The sequence below is a fragment of the Phyllobates terribilis genome, unplaced genomic scaffold (genome assembly GCF_046119375.1).
Source record: "Phyllobates terribilis strain yellow unplaced genomic scaffold, ASM4611937v1 Scaffold_70__1_contigs__length_7381418, whole genome shotgun sequence".
In the NCBI taxonomy this organism is placed as follows: domain Eukaryota; kingdom Metazoa; phylum Chordata; class Amphibia; order Anura; family Dendrobatidae; genus Phyllobates; species Phyllobates terribilis.
The window spans coordinates 6,031,497-6,048,514 of record NW_027362830.1 but is presented as its reverse complement, the minus strand read 5'-3'; the positions used below and the strand labels follow the sequence as shown (position 1 = coordinate 6,048,514).

Sequence of the window (17,018 nt, the reverse complement as noted above, 5' to 3'; positions counted from 1 at the left end):
ACACTCAGCAAATGTCTACAATGCAGACTATATACCCGAAGCATCGCACACACGGCATCGTACACAAACTACTTCTGTTACATACGTTCTGCTCCGTACACACACGGCTCCGCTCCGTACGCCTCGTACACATGGCTCCGCTCCGTACACCTCGTACACACACGCAGCTCCTCTCCGTACACCTCGTAGACACGGCTCCGCTCTGTACACCTTGTACACACACGCTGCTCCTCTCCGTACACACGGCTCCGCTCTGTACACAAGGCTCCGCTCCGTACACCTCGTACACACACGGCTCCGCTCCGTACACCTCATACACGCGCGGCTCCGCTCCGTACACCTTGTACACGCGCGGCTCTGCTCCGTACACCTCGTACACGCGCGGCTCCGCTCCGTACACCTCGTACACACGCGGCTCTGCTCCGTACGACTCGTACACGCGCGGCTCCGCTCCGTACACCTATTACACGCGCGGCTCTGCTCCGTACACCTCGTACACACACGGCTCTGCTCCGTACGCCTCGTACACACGCGGCTCTGCTCCGTACACCTCGTACACGCACGGCTCTGCTCCGTACACCTCGTACACACGCGGCTCTGCTCCGTACACCTCGTACACGCGCGGCTCTGCTCCGTACACCTCGTACACGCGCGGCTCTGCTCCGTACACTTCGTACACGCGCGGCTCTGCTCCGTACACCTCGTACACACGCGGCTCTGCTACATCCACACTGTAAACCCCTCCTGACCCCACACATAAACTTCCCCTCATCCAGCACCATGACAACCAGCACAGCAGAGTCCTGCATCCACTGAGGCCCCTGATCATGTGACCCCTGACTCCTCCCCTCCTGTGACCTCATCACAGCTCCTGTGCGCACACAACAGCCATATATGTGGTGGCGGCTCTGCAGGTGGAGGTATGTGGAGACCCCCATTACTGGGCGCAGGGGGCATTAACCCCTTCAGCACGGAGGCTCTTTGGGGTCTTGTGTTGCCCCTTTATAAGAATCATAAGGTTTTGTTCTGTTTCCTGTAATAGATACATACGACCCCACTATCGAGACAGGAAGGGAGGAAACGTATTGTTCTCAGAGTACAGGACCCCCACAGTGTAATGCCCCCATTATGCCCCTTATGCAGGATGTATGATGCCCCCACACAGTGTAATGCCCCCATTATGCCCCTTATGCGGGATGTATGATGCCCCCACACAGTGTAATGCCCCCATTATGCCCCTTATGCAGGATGTATGATGCCCCCACACAGTGTAATGCCCCCATTATGCCCCTTATGCAGGATGTATGATGCCCCCACACAGTGTAATGCCCCCATTATGCCCCTTATGCAGGATGTATGATGCCCCCACACAGTGTAATGCCCCCATTATGCCCCTTATGCAGGATGTATGATGCCCCCACACAGTGTAATGCCCCCATTATACCCTTTATGCAGTATGTATGATGCCCCCACACAGTGTAATGCCCCCATTATGCCCCTTATACAGTATGTATGATGCCCCCACACAGTGTAATGCCCCCATTATACCCTTTATGCAGTATGTATGATGCGCCCACACAGTGTAATGCCCCCATTATGCCCCTTATACAGTATGTATGATGCCCCCACACAGTGTAATGCCCCCATTATGCCCCTTATACAGTATGTATGATGCCCCCACACAGTGTAATGCCCCCATTATGCCCCTTATACAGTATGTATGATGCCCCCACACAGTGTAATGCCCCCATTATGCCCCTTATGCAGTATGTATGATGCCCCCACACAGTGTAATGCCCCCATTATGCCCCTTATACAGGATGTATGATGCCCCCACACAGTGTAATGCCCCCATTATGCCCCTTATACAGTATGCATGATGCCCCCATTATGCCCCTTATACAGTATGTATGATGCCCCCACACAGTGTAATGCCCCCATTATGCCCCTTATGCAGTATGTATGATGCCCCCACACAGTGTAATGCCCCCATTATACCCTTTATGCAGCATATATGATGCCCCCACACAGTGTAATGCCCCCATTATGCCCCTTATACAGTATGTATGATGCCCCCACACAATGTAATGCCCCCATTATGCCCCTTATACAGTATGTATGATGCCCCCACACAGTGTAATGCCCCCATTATGCCCCTTATGCAGTATGTATGATGCCCCCACACAGTGTAATGCCCCCATTATGCCCCTTATGCAGTATGTATGATGCCCCCACACAGTGTAATGCCCCCATTATGCCCCTTATACAGGATGTTTGATGCCCCCACACTGTGTAATGCCCCCATTATGCCCCTTATACAGTATGTATGATGCCCCCACACAGTGTAATGCCCCCATTATGCCCCTTATGCAGGATGTATGATGCCCCCACACAGTGTAATGTCCCCATTATGCCCCTTATCCAGTATGTATGATGCCCCCACACAGTGTAATGTCCCCATTATGCCCCTTATGCAGGATGTATTATGCTCCCCACAGTGTAATGCCCCCATTATGCCCCTTATGCAGTATGTATAATGCCCCCATTATGCCCCTTATGCAGGATGTATGATGCCCCCCACAGTGTAATGCCCCCATTATTCCCCTTATGTAGTATGTATGATGCCCACACACAGTGTCATGCCCCCATTATGCCCCTTATGCAGGATGTATGATGCCCCCACACAGTGTAATGCCCCCATTATTCCCCTTATGCAGTAAGAATGTTGTCCCCACACAGTGTAATGCCTCCATTATGCCCCTTATGCAGGATGTATGTTGCCCCCACAGTACCGCCCGAGGTCCTGCAGTTGGAATAATCCCTCTGGAGTTGGTTTTCCCTTTGCCTGCTCCCCTCCATGTATACCCTCGAGCATGTATACATGCATGTAGGGGAGCAGCCGGCCTTACTAGATATCGAGGCTTTGTACAGTAATATTCTGCATGAGGATAGTATCAGAGGAGTAAGACATTTCTTTAAATCGAGATCAATACAGTGTAGCAGACATAATGACTTCATGGAGGATCTTCTAAAATTCACTCTTACTCATAACTTCTTTCTTATTGACAGGCAGTACTTCCTCCAGCTCAGGGGTACTGCGATGCGGAGCCCCTGTGCCCCCTCATATGCTAACTTATCCCTGGACTGGTGGGAGGAATCCACAATATTCAGAGATGATTATAAGTGGTGGCATCCATATACTGGGGTATGGTACAAATATATTGACTACACTTTTATCATCTGGTCGGGGACAAGTGAACAATCTTTTTAATTTGTCGAGGAACTCTGCATCAATAGAGTGGGCCTTAGATTTACATCTGAATTTAATTATAATAATAATTTTTATTTTTATAGCACCAACATATTCCGCATCACTTTTCAATTTTAGGGGGGACTTATACAGACAATACAGACTTTACAGAATAAGCTTAACTCAGATATTAAAAGGAGTGAGGGTCGCAAGCTTACAGTCTATAAGGAAATAGGGGAGACACAAAGGTAAAATGTACATATATTCTATAATACAGCTATAATATACTAAATAGGGTAAGTACATAACACTACATGAACTGGTCGCCAGCCAGTATGTGTACAGAACAGATAGAGGCTAATCAGTGCATGGATTGTATGAGCATGATTTTGAAGAAAATTTTAATATGGGCCAAACTGGGACAGTTAGATAAGTGTGTTGAGGTGATGGGCCGGTCTAAAGAAATGGGTTTTTATGGCACGCTTAAAACTCTCCGTATTGGGAATTAATTGAATTAACCTGGGTAGTGCATTCCAAAGAATTGGTGCAGCACGTGAGAAATCTTGGAGACGGGAGTGGGAGGTTCGGATTACAGAGGATTTTAGTTTAAAGTTATTAGCAGAACGGAGGACACAGGAAGGGTAGTAGACTGAGACGAGGGAGGAGATGTAGGGGGGTACTGAAGCATGGAGCGCTTTGTGGGTGAGAGTGATACGTTTATATTGAACTTTGTATTGGATGGGCAACCAGCGCAATGACTGGCACAGGGAAGAGGCATCGGTGTAGCGGTTGGCGAGGAATATGACCCTGGCTGCTGCATTCAGGACGGATTGGAGAGGGGAGAGTTTAGAAAGAGGGAGACTGATTAGTAGAGAGTTGCAATAGTCTAGACGAGAATGAATAAGAGCTACAGTAAGAGTTTTTGCAGAGTCAAAAGTAAGAAAATTTCTGAATCTAGAGATGTTTTTGAGGTGTAGATGATATGAGGAGTGAAGGAAATATCTGAATCAAGTATGACTCCAAGACAAGCGGGCATGTTGCTGGCGAGTAATGGTGGAGCCACAAATGGAAATGGCTATATCGGGCACAGGTAGGTTAGTGGAGGGAGGAAATACGAGTAGTTCAGTTTTTGACAGATTCAATTTTAGATAGAGAGAGGACATAATGTTAGAGACAGCGTAAAGACAATCACTGGTGTTTTGTAATAATTCCGGGGTGATGTTTGGAGAAGAGGTGTATGATTGGGTCATCAGCATAGAGATGGTACTGAACACCGAATCTGCTGATTGTCCAATAGGAGCGATGTATAAGGAGAAAAGAAGGGTGCCTAGGACTGATCCTTGAGGAACCCTGACAATAAGGGGAAGGGGAGAAGAAGAGGAGCCAGCAAAAGATACAGTGAAGGAGCGGTCAGAGAGGTAGGAGGAGAACCAGGAGAGGGCAGTGTCCTTGAGGCCGATAGAGCGGAGCGTAGTGAGGAGGAGCTGGTGATCCACAGTGTCGAATGATTCCGAGAGATCCAGAGAAATTGCAGGGAGTAGTGACCATTAGATTTAGCTGTTAGTAGATCATTAGGGACTTTAGTGAGGGCAGTTTCAGTAGAATGTAAAGAGCGGAAACCAGATTGTAAAGGGTCAAGAAGAGAGTTATCTGAGAGATAGCAGATTAAGAGTGGACCAGGCATTCCAGGAGTTTAGAGATAAAGGGAAGATTGGAGACAGGTCTGTAGTTAGCAGCACTGTTCTGGTCCAGGGATGTTTTTTTTCTTCTTCTTCTTCCGTGACTGGTTCGAACTCAGAAAATGAGCAAGATGCAGTGTGGGAGGGAGGAGCATGCATTACATTTGAGGATTGGGAGAAAAGTTTCTGTCGGATATGGTTAATTTTCTCTTTGAAATAATTGACCAGATCGTCAGCGCTGAGGTCGGTGGTCGGGGCCTGTGCTGTTTGATTGAGAGAGTGAAAAGTGTCAAACAGGCTTTTAGGATTATTGGACCGTGAGATGATGAGGTTGTTAAAGTAGGTTTGTTTGGAGAGGTGAAGGGCGGATTTATAGGTTTTAAGCATAAATTTATAATGGAGGAAATCTTCGGCGAGATTAGATTTTCTCCACAGCCGTTCAGCGCACCTGGAGCACCGCTGGAGAAGACGTGTTTGCGGCGTGTTCCAGGGTTGTTGCCGTCTTTGTCGAGTTGTTCTCTATGTAGGAGGTGCAGCTTCATCCAGGGAGCATTGCAATGTTTCGTTATAATGCTTCAGTGCAGAGTCCGGACATGAGAGGGAGGAGATTTGGGCCAATGATGTTTGCAACGTTTTCATAAATTTCTGGGTGTTAATGGATTGTATATTTCTGTAAGTGTGGAAAGTGGGGGTGTCCTGAGCAGGGGGACAGTCCTTGACAGAGAATGAATGAAGGTTGTGATCAGAGAGTGCAAGAAGAGCGTTAGTAAAGTCATCTATTGAACAGAGCCGGGCGAAGATCAAGTCAAGAGTATTTCCATTTACATGTGTAGGAGAATTAGCAAGCTGTGAAAGGCCTAAGGAGGAAGTTAGAGATAAAAGATGAGCGGCAGATGGGGAGACGGAATCGCCAATTGGGATGTTAAAGTCTCCCATGATGAGGGTGGGGATGTCATAGGATAGAAAATTTGGAAGCCAAGTGGCAAAATGATCCACAAACTGACGGGAGGGGCCCGGAGGGCGATACACAACCGCCACTCGCAGGGAGAATGGCCTGTAGAGTCTGACTCTGTGGGCCTCAAAAGAAGGGAAGATAAGTGAGGGTGCTGGGGGGATAACCTGAAAAGTACATTTTGTTTAAAGGGGCAGACCAACACTAATTATTACCTGTTGATGTTCCTGTATGTACTGATCAAGTTAGTTTGGAATGGGACCCCAGGGTCACTCATCTACCATAAACCTTCAAGCACTAATAAACTATTGAAGTGGGATAACCACCACCCCCATCCCCATATAAAGAGGAAAACCCAAGGGCCAATTTTTACGGTTGAGAAGGTACTGCTCGAATGTCACAGATTTTAATATACAGGCAATAGACCTGAACACCAGATTAAGGGATAAAGGGTACTCATGGTACATTTTGAATTCCGCATCATCATTTGCAGAAAAATGGGAGAGAAGAGAGACACTCCTGCATACCAATCCAAGAGACCAAGAAGAAGATTGGACTACACGAGTAAGAAAAACTTATGGCAATCAGAGTGACTGTATCTTTCATATCCTCAGAAAACACTGGGATATACTTGTGGTCGACCCGGACCTGAGGGTGCTGTGGAAGCTACTCCCACAATAACTTTCAGAAAGGGTTGGTCAATTAGGGACAATTTAGTGCACAGTTTCTATAAAATACCTGCCCCCAAGGGGATTTGTCTAGATAGAAGAATCTGCGGTTTCTTTAGATCTGGAGAATGTTGTACATGTAATTGGATGAGACCATGTAAATCTTTCTCAAGTTCCTCCATGGTTAAAATCTTTTTCCAGTGGGATTATTCCAGCTGTAAAACCTCAGGACTACTATATATGGTCACATGCACCTGCCCCCTAAAATATGTAGACAAGATCAAGAGGGTGTCTAGGAGGAGAGTAGGGGACCATTTGGGCGATATATGCCATGCTCGGGAGATCCCATTAGTGAGACACATGAACAGTGCACATCGAGGTGAAACCGGAGACCTCTCCTTTTGTATCATTGAGGTGGTTAAAGCCAATGTGAGAGGAGGTGATCACAATAGATGTATCCTCTGAAAGGAAAGTGAGTGGATTGTTAGACTGGATTCTCGAGCCCCTAAGGGACTCAATGAGCAAATTTCCTATGCCTGATTTGTGGGAATACAGCCCCATTCTGGATTATATTTTTGGATTGTATGCTCTACCCATTGCTAGTCAGTTCCCTGTGAATGGGGTTCACATATTGTTGTACTTCACCGAGATATCTGAGCTTCTATATCAGAATTATTACTTACCAATTATATTCCACTTATACTATTTCGTCATTGACAAGTGTGGTGAACTCTGTGTATCTCTAATTGTGCAATAGAGGTCAAATTTGTCCATTTAGGAATATACTGTGGGCCACCATCCCATATTTTTGTGGTGATAAAGTAGATCGACATGCCTATTACATGATGGGAGGATGTGCAGTACTTGTTTTTAGTCTCCCATGATGCTGATCTCAGAGATAGGATTTTTCTATGTTGGTGGTATGCAATCCAATACCATATGCGATCCGGCGTGGAACGCATGCTTCCGGACATGCGCATTCGCAGATAGGAGACCGTGATGCCCTCCGGCATGGAACGCACATGTCCGGGCACGTTTGAGCTTTCTGCCCGCCCGTTGTTTTGTGCTGGATTGTGGGGAGCACTTGAGAATTTATTTTTGTTCCATCTGTCTTTAGTTGATCCCACTGATGCATCAGATAAGTCCTCAGAGAATTATAATTAGAGGAACCCATGGACACATTAGGATTTGTGAAGCTGACCTCCGCTCTCCCCTGTTTCCTTTGAATTTATTGTGTGACCTGTATTTCAGAACAGTAGCTCCTGGTTTGTTTAATTTCCATGTGTAAATTGAATTTGACTCGTAGTCTTTGATATCTCTCTCAAACGTAGTTTTTTTGATGTCTGAGATGGCATCCTCCAGACTTTGCAAATTCTTTTGCATATTTTGTTTGAGTTTTGGATCCAAAAAGGCTTCTACACCAGGCGGAATAAGCAAGAAACAAATATCAAACGCAATGTAACTTGGTTATCCTATAAGGGGTTTTTAAATGTGGACATACACCCTGTAAAGCATGCAACTATGTTAATAAAACCGACACATTTGAAGAAAACATAACTGTACAACAATTTTCAATACACAATTTCATCAATTGTAACACTATAGGGGGTCATTTATTTAATAGAGTGTATAGAGAGTTAACTACAATACGTGGGATGCACGTCAGGTCCGCTAAAAAAATGTATTAGAAGACATTAATCTATTAAGATATTTGGCAGTCGGCACCACACAATCTAAATCACTGAAATATGATACGGGGAGCAATGGTAACTGTGCAACAAAGCACTTAAAGAAGTAGGTAGAGAAAAGCTTGCACAGTGAGATAATGCACATCCAAAAATAATAAGAATTACTACAAATAATAAATAGCAACTTTATTTCATGTAGGGACACAAGTGGTTAAAAAACATACGACCCCTGACGAAGTTACTGTAGTAGTGATACACGTAGGGCATAGATACCTTCTGAGGGAGTCCACGGTAGAGAGGTAAGCCCTACGCGTATCACTACTACAGTAGCTTAGTCAGTGGCTGTATTTCTCTTGCTGATCAAAAAGGTCATAGTATTTGTATAACCCTGAATGCTGAATTCTATTCGTTTGGAAACAATCATGTTTACTGTGCTAATGACAAATTGTACTAAGTCAGCTGAAAGTTTATTTACAACAGCCCCTGTGATACCAACTATGTAAATAGATTAGCTCAAACAATGATAGGTGATCCCTGCACCTTTCACCTCTTTTACCTGGGCTTTATGACCTCACACAGATGTAAATATAAACAGGGATGTCTGTAGTGCTGTAGACGGAATGAAATTTGGGACAGAGAATCACGGAACATCAGAAGGACTTTGGAAGGAAAATGGGAGACATCCTTCAGGAAAGTAGATGGATTGCATTTCATCTAAAGAGACACAGATTTGTATTCTACATGATTCTAGTCTAAGGGTATCAGCCCTCACTGGAAAGTTTCAGATCTGCTCTATTAACCATCAGAGAGACCATGGATACTTTTGGGAAGTCCAGGAGAGGACGAAAAAGTCACTTGGCCCCATGGATATGCTGTTTTGGTGTTGTTAGGAGGGACCCACCGGTCACCTAGAACCCATGGAGAAATTTGGAGTTGCCAGGAGGGACCCACCGGTCGTCTGGTCCCATGGAAACTCTCGGAGAGGCCAGGATGGGACCATCGGGTCTCCTGGTCTTGTACCTCGATGGACTGTTGACTTCCTAATCTTGCCGCTACCTTCTCTCTGTGGGGGCCCGCCAGAAGTGGAGGGCCACTGGTTGAGGTAGTTGGCCCTGGACGTCTCCAAAGTCGCAGCTGTTCTATCCCAGGTGGGCGGAGATGGAAGGATGAGACTGTGTAATGTACCATCTTGGGTATTTGCTGGACTGTTCTGTATGTTTAATGTCCGCTTTGTGGTTCAATAAAGTATTGCCACACTGTTTTACCCTCACCCTGTGTTGTTTGAGTAGCGTTTCGCCCACAGAAGACCCCGGGTCTTTACAGTCCCTGACCAGGGCGGCTCATGCTGTATTCTTCAGACAAGGTGCATTAAATAAACAGTGAGCTGACCTCCCTCTCCATTTTCTCATTATATGCATGTTTTCCTTAAAGTGACAAATATTTATTTTTGCTAAAACTGTGATATTTTCACTTTAAAACTTTTTTTAAACCTTTTTTATAAACTTTTTAAAATAACTCTCATTAGTATGATCATACAACACAGAAGCTTTTGATTGCTCAGGTGATGCACTGTACTACTGTAGTGCCGTGTATTATCACTGCCTGTCAGTGTAATACTAACTGCCCCATACACATGAGATAAGTGTTGGCTGAAGGATCATTTGGCAGATGGCTATCTCTCCAGACTCCCCCATACACAAATATTCCAGCTTTCCTGTGGTTTGTATGACTGACTGCATCTGTAGGGAGGTCCCCAAATACATTATATAGTCGACCAAAATCAGTGCTTCCATGTAACTTTAGTCTAATGTTTATGGAGGCGTTAAAAAGTAAGTTATGGAACTCTGCCTCTGGCCCGGCCTAATAGACTTTTGTACATTACAGGCCCAGTACTTGGGGGAGGAGGGCATTCAGCCGAACTCTGTCACACCTTCTTAAATGCCTTGTTTGCTTTTTGCAGGAGCAAGTGGTTAAACTGCCAGGGATTTTATTGCAGCCACACCTGTGCCATCCCTGAGGTGTACATCTATGTTCTGGTGCCCAAAAGAGTTCATAACATGTTAAAAAATTACAAAATGTGTCTTCTGCTTTTTGCATGTTTTTTCTTTTTACAAGAATTGTTGGTGCAAATTTTCTTTTGAAACCTTTTAATATTTGCTTTTTTGTTTTTTGTTTTCTTGTAATATAGGAAGGAAAGCCTAAGGCTAGAAATAAAACCCATAATACACTGTACATGTAGACTTTAGTATCAAATAATTTCTGTCTGCGGCATTTGTTCAAACAAAACAGCTTTTATAAAAGCCTCAAACTTCTGTGTGTGAATCAGACCTGAGATCTAACTTGATAGAAGATTACAGTTCGGGGAAGACGGGAAACATTCATACAGACGGCCAGTGGAGATGTAGTCAGTGACGGACTGTCTCCAAATATGGTTTTAGATCCGTAGTAGAAGATGTTTCCTCATCATGAAGTAGTTATTTCTCATGTCACGCGAAATAAATATCTCCTGCAGTATTGCTAATGCCAATTCCAGTGACGGAAAATGAGACGAGAATTATGGAAGGTGAGTCTATGAGAAACGTATTCAGCTGCAGACTCCGAGGAAGAAACTGCTTGTTGTCTGTGGCCTAAAATATGAAGGTTTTATTACTCGATGTAAAGAAAAAGCTAAATAAAAAATAATAAATCTCCTCATATGTTTCCCTTATTATCTCCAGTAATTGTATTATTACACAGGATTTTTATGATGTTACCTCGGCTCATCTTCTTCTCGTTCAGGACTCTACAATACCGGATCCTCTCAGTGAAGATCGTCTATATAAGAAAATTTTCCTGATTTACCTATCAAAGATGGATATGGACAGGGACAAGATGGTGGAGAGGATATTACACCTCACCCTAGAGATTCTCTTCCGGCTTACTGGAGAGGTGAGAGATTCTGATGACATCACATTACATCATTCTTATCTATGGGGATAACAGACGGACAGAACTGGAGAGGTGAGGACTCTGGAAATGTCTGTAGTGAGATTTATTAATGTGTCTCTCAATAACCAGAGGTTAATCATGGAGCCTCCACCTCACCCCCTAAGACGTGAGGACATCAGTGACCAGATCCTAGAACTCGCCTATAAGATGATTGAGCTGCTGACTGGAGAGGTGACACTGCTGGGACATTATACAGTAACACTATGAAGGGATCGGGGAGATGACGGTATCATTGTATGTATCAGGTTCCTATAAGGTGTCAGGATGTCGCCGTCTATTTCTCCATGGAGGAGTGGGAGTATTTAGAAGGACGCAAAGATGTGTACAGGGACATCATGATGGAGGTTCCCCAGCCCCTCACATCACCAGGTAATAGACAGGACTAAATACACACGGCCTATAATTATCTGTATGTAAAGAATGAATTCAGTCCCTGTATGTGTTTCCTCCAGGTCTATCCAGTAAGAGGACAACACCAGAGAGATGTCCCCGTCCTCTTCTTCCACAGGACTGTGAACAAGAAGATCCCAATGTTCCTCGGGATCATCAGGTAGATGGAGAGAAGGTGTCATGGGATCTCCCCTATGATGTGTAGACGGCTGTGAAGGTCTTGTGCTCCGTCTTGTTTTATCCACCAATATTATATGTTTTATACTTGTGTAATGAGAACGGTGGAGATGACAGGATTAGATCTGATCATACATGTGACTTCTCCATCTGTCTGTGACTTTTACAATATTTGTTTCAGGGTGAAGATCTGACCCATATTAATACTACAGAGACATATGTGAGGGGTGATGAGCGGTGTAAGGAGGAGATTCCTTCATATGACTACCCAGGTGAGTAGTAACCACTAAATGCAGAGAAGTCACAGATTCTTCTCAGTCATCGGCTGTGGCTGCTTTATCGGTGGTGTAGTCCGGCCGTATCACAATCGTGTGATCACCATTTTGCCGCTAGACCACAACATTCTCCTCCGTCCGAAAATATTCAATTTACTTTGTGTAATTTTAAAAGCCCTTTTCTATAGAACTTATAACCTGGAGGATCTACCTACCCCCTGGGATTAGTAGACGCTGACCGTTACCTGTCCAGATCTGTAAACTACAAAGCCAAATGACAGCGTACGTAGAAAGTGCAGACAAGTGAGAAAATCACTTGAAGAAAAATATTCTGATGGGTCTGTAAGAGAAAGCGGAGGGTAATGATGCTGTTGGCTTCCTAGATCCCTGATATCTTATTGGATGAATCCACCTTCTCTCCGCTCTGTGCGGCTGAATGTGCTCATATGGTCCCTACAAGATCAGGTCCAGTCTTCTGGCCAAACTTCACTTTTATGATCGACAATATTAAATGTGCAGTGAGGGCCAAGTGTGAATTTCTGTACAATAACAACGGAGTTTCCCTTTATCCTGACTTTTCAATTTCTTTTTAAACCAACTAACTTCAAACAGGATCTTGATAAACTACATCAATAACATTACACTTGTGCCATGATATGTCTCTAAGCTGTGCATGGCTGATGGCTGAAATATACATTTATTCATTCCTGCAGGAGATGTGGTGGCATGGCTCAAGCCCTGGTTTCATGGATTCACTCCACGTCATAAATTACATTATGTTTTCAGTCCTAAAGAATTCAGATTCCTGCACAATCTCTCCTGAAATGGGGGCACTAATACTTTCTCTACTCTTCTGGTCAGGACTCATCATACCTCCAATGGTCCACCATATATGAGTTTAGTGTTGGATTTCTCCCTTCATACATGCGTTGTTGTTGGGGATGTTACATGTTTATATGTTCTTTCTTTTTTTTACAAGTTCATTCTGTATGATAGTCTGATTGTGGTGGGATCGGCCGGCCTCACTTATGTGAGTCTGTAACTCCCTGGTCGTCTTTCAAAAAGATCTCCATTGCTTCTTCCAAATGCCAGAAATCTAAATTTAAGACACCTCAGCTTTGCAGTATTGTAAAAAACTTCACTTTAAATGTCTAATATTTCTTCTTGACACTCATGTGACAGAAAATATTGTCCCTTACGATAGTTTAGATTGCCAAGAGCCACCGAGCCCCAGACTCTAATTACCCCAGAGAGGTTTCTCCACTAGTTGCTCATTTTTCTCTGATGGAGACTGTTGAGTTTGATCATTTCAGTAGATGTTTTATTGTCTATAGTCGCAGTTTTTGACTTCAGTAATCCTCTGATTTAACCCCTTCCCGCAGACAGTTTTGTGTTCCTAATCAGGCCCCATTTTTCAAATCTGACGTGTGTCACTTTATGTGGTGATAACTTTGGAATTCTTCACAAATGATAATAGGAAACAAATGGACCTTACAAATTATTTTCCAACTTCTCTTGAATCTGACAATCCCCTATATACGGTTGTACACTACTGTCTGGGCACATGGCAGGGTAAGAAGGGAAGGAGCGCCATTTAGCTTTTAGGAATGCAGATTTTCATGGAATAGTTCGCAGACGCAATGTATTGGGGGAGCTGTTCATGGTCACCTGGCAGCTCAAAAGATGGCCACCACAAACAGGCTTGTCACTATCTACTCCATTTACAGATTTCACAAATTACTTTGCTCATCACCCTTTAACCCCTCTATATGGATCTGGACTTACACAGAGACCCCCTAGGCTTGGGCCACGGTGTTACCTGCTGTTCTATGGTGTGAGATGGGTAGAAGAATAGTCAGGTAGCCGGGTCAGAACCAGGAGGGCAGAGAAAATACTAAATCAGAAGACACGAGAGTAGTCAGTAAACGGGCCGAGGTCACAACAGGAAACAAATACACAAGCCGGGAGCTGAGCACAGAGGACTGAACCAGAGGAGAACAAGGCTGGATCTGGCAGCTTCCGGCAATATGCTTCCAGCTTTAGTAGGGTGCGGTGCTTTCCAAATGGCTGAAGCAGGGAGCAGATTACTCCAGCTGGACAGCACACACACCCATACTGCCAGACTGGAGGGTACTACTGGTCCCAGGTTACCTAATCTTAGTGGCTGGACAGAGCCTGCGCCTTTTACTCCATATTTGGGAGGCAGAATGAACAAACAGTTGAACACCACGCTCCACTGGTTCATCCTATGAGGTTTTCTATTAGATGGTCATTGTCCTGGTGAATAAGTGAATTTTTTTTTATAGAACTTGCCTTTTTTTACAGACAGTGTAAGTAGAAATGTTCAAAAATATAAAATTCAAGGCTTTTTTATTAAAAAATAATAGTTAGTTTTATTCTTGGCAGATAACTGTACCTGGAGATCAGAGGGACAGCTGACATCTTCAATTTTCAAATCAGATAATTTTCAGATCCCACAGGATACAATTGAAGTGAATGACATTTCCCCAGATATACCATCATCCCTTCACAGCAAAGATCTGTCATCCGGTCCTATGAAACAGGTCCTGTCTTCTGATTCATTACCGACTACTAAGGAAAATCATAGTCACAAAATAAGCATTAAAAAACAAACTGCTCCTAATGCAAAGAAACCATTTTCACATTCAGAATATAGAAATAGTTTTCCTCTCAAAAAGTCTTTTCTTAAACATCAAAAAATTCACACAGTGAAGAATAGATTTTCTTGCTCCAAGTGTGGGAAATGTTTTAATCAGAAATCAAATCTTGTTAGGCATGAGAGAACTCACACAGGAGAGAAACCATTTTCCTGTTCAGAATGTGGGAAATGTTTTGTACAGAAATCACATCTTATCGCACATCAGAGAACTCACACAGGGGAGAAGCCTTTTTCATGTTCAGATTGTGGAAAATGTTTTACAGAGAAATCAACTCTTCTCAAACATCAGAGAACTCACACAGGAAACAAGCCATTTTCATGTTCAGAATGTGGGAAATGTTTTGTAAAGAAATCATATCTTATCGCACATCAGAGAACTCACACAGGGGACAAGCCTTTTCCATGTTCAGAATGTGGAAAATGTTTTACAGAGAAATCAACTCTCATCAACCATCAGAGAACTCACACAGGAGACAAGCCATTTTCATGTTCAGAATGTGGGAAATGTTTTACAGAGAACTCAAATCTTATCAAACATCACAAAACTCACACAGGGGAGAAGCCATTTTCATGTTCAGAATGTGGGAAATGTTTTATACAGAACTCAACTCTTATCACACATCAGAGAACTCACACAGGGGAGAAGCCTTTTCCATGTTCAGAATGTGGGAAATGTTTTACAGAGAAATCAAATCTTATCAAACATCAGAGAACTCACACAGGGGAGAAGCCTTTTCCATGTTCAGAATGTGGGAAATGTTTTATAGACAAATCACCTCTGATCAAACATCAGAGAACTCACACAGGGGAGAAGCCTTTTCCATGTTCAGAATGTGGAAAATGTTTTAACCAGAAATCTAGTTTTCTTAAGCACCAGAGGACCCACACAGTGGAAAAGCCTTTTTCATGTTCAGATTGTAGAAAATGTTTTAACCAGAAAGCGCATCTTGATAACCACCGGAGAACCCACAAAGGGGAGAATGCTGCAACTACACACAACTAGTCTCTGTATAGACAAGAAAGGCCCTAACTGCACAACTAAAAACGCCACCACAGACCTAACTCCCTAATAAGCTGTTGAGGAGTTTCTCATACCTCCTGAGGAACCAGAGGGGAGGCTGCAACACACTGTCAACAAGGGGAAAGTAAAGTATGAAGACCCATGACCTAGGACGCAAACCCAGCTTTCTGACACTAGGCACTAAATTGTGACCCAAAATCCTTTGCTAATCTTCAGATTTCATAATGTCTTGCACACAGTCAAGGCACCTAGTGCCAGAGGCAGCAAAACAACCCCAAATCACCTTTGAACCTCCACCATATTTGACTGTATGGGTTGTAAATTTATTGATTATGCTGCGCACCTTGGACAAAGGAACATGCTTTTCCCTAAAGATGAACTTATAACCTTGAAATTGTTGATATTTTTCAACAATTTTGGTTCTCAAGTCCTCAGACAGTTCTCTTCTCCTCTTTCTGTTTTCTCCATGCTTAGTGTGGCACACATATGCACACAATGCAAAGATTGAATCAACTTCTCCCTTTTTTATCTAGTTTTAGTTGTGATTTTCATATTGCCCACACCTGTTACTTGCCACAATTGCATTTGAACAAGCTTCACATGCTTGAAACAAAGTTGTTTACCCACAATTTTGGCAAGGTGCCAACAATTTTGTCCGGCCTATTTTGTGTGAAATTATGTTCAATTTGCCTTTTTTTCTCTGTTTTCTTGTGTTGTTCCAATACACACAAAGGAAATAAACGTGTATAACAAAACATGTAATTGCAATAATTTTCTGGGAGAATTACTTCATTTTCTGAAACAATTTCAAGGGAGCCAACACTTTTCACCATGACTTGTTTTTGTTGCCTTTTTATATGTTGCAGCATTTCATCCTCTACGTGTTCAGCTATACATTAGGAGGCTTGTAGCAAAGTCCAATTAGCAGCTTTCCATTATTGCCATGTCCATGTACATTTACCCAGACTGATTCTACATCAGGAATGTAAAACTCACAACATGAAAACTTTGACAAAGTCGTGGGCCAACCAGTATACAGTATAATGGGCCCCACCTCCTCCTCCATACATAAGAAACAAGAGGAAAAAACTTCAAGTCAGAGTCCCATATAATAGTGAAAAAATTACAAAATGTTATTAATTATAATTTATACAGGAAAAAAATATGAATCGCAGAAACAGAGACCGTTAATAGTAAAACAATGGAGGAGCACTAGGGAGGAGCATGAGACAAATTAACATGATTCTTTT

General features: G+C 43.5%; 1 protein-coding gene across 1 annotated transcript; it reads left to right on the top strand.

Moving 5' to 3' along the window:
- Window positions 1–838: 838 nt before the first annotated feature.
- On the top strand, window positions 839–16,534 carry LOC141194408 (uncharacterized). Its single transcript, XM_073662322.1, has 7 exons — window positions 839–920; window positions 11,016–11,165; window positions 11,295–11,396; window positions 11,471–11,594; window positions 11,678–11,775; window positions 11,974–12,064; window positions 14,474–16,534. The coding sequence occupies exons 2-7, from the start codon at window positions 11,088–11,090 to the stop codon at window positions 15,748–15,750; spliced, it is 1,770 nt and encodes a 589-aa protein (XP_073518423.1). The 5' UTR covers window positions 839–920; window positions 11,016–11,087; the 3' UTR covers window positions 15,751–16,534.
- Window positions 16,535–17,018: the final 484 nt, after the last annotated feature.

What these genes read in the sequence shown, in the direction of transcription:
- LOC141194408 (XM_073662322.1), top strand. Translation starts at nt 11,088, where the DNA reads ATGGATATGGACAGGGACAAGATGGTGGAGAGGATATTACACCTCACC. An exon ending in TTGAGCTGCTGACTGGAGAG is followed by an intron (nt 11,397 to 11,470) that starts GTGACACTGCTG and finishes TGTATGTATCAG; the next exon opens with GTTCCTATAAGGTGTCAGGA. An exon ending in TCCTTCATATGACTACCCAG is followed by an intron (nt 12,065 to 14,473) that starts GTGAGTAGTAAC and finishes TATTCTTGGCAG; the next exon opens with ATAACTGTACCTGGAGATCA.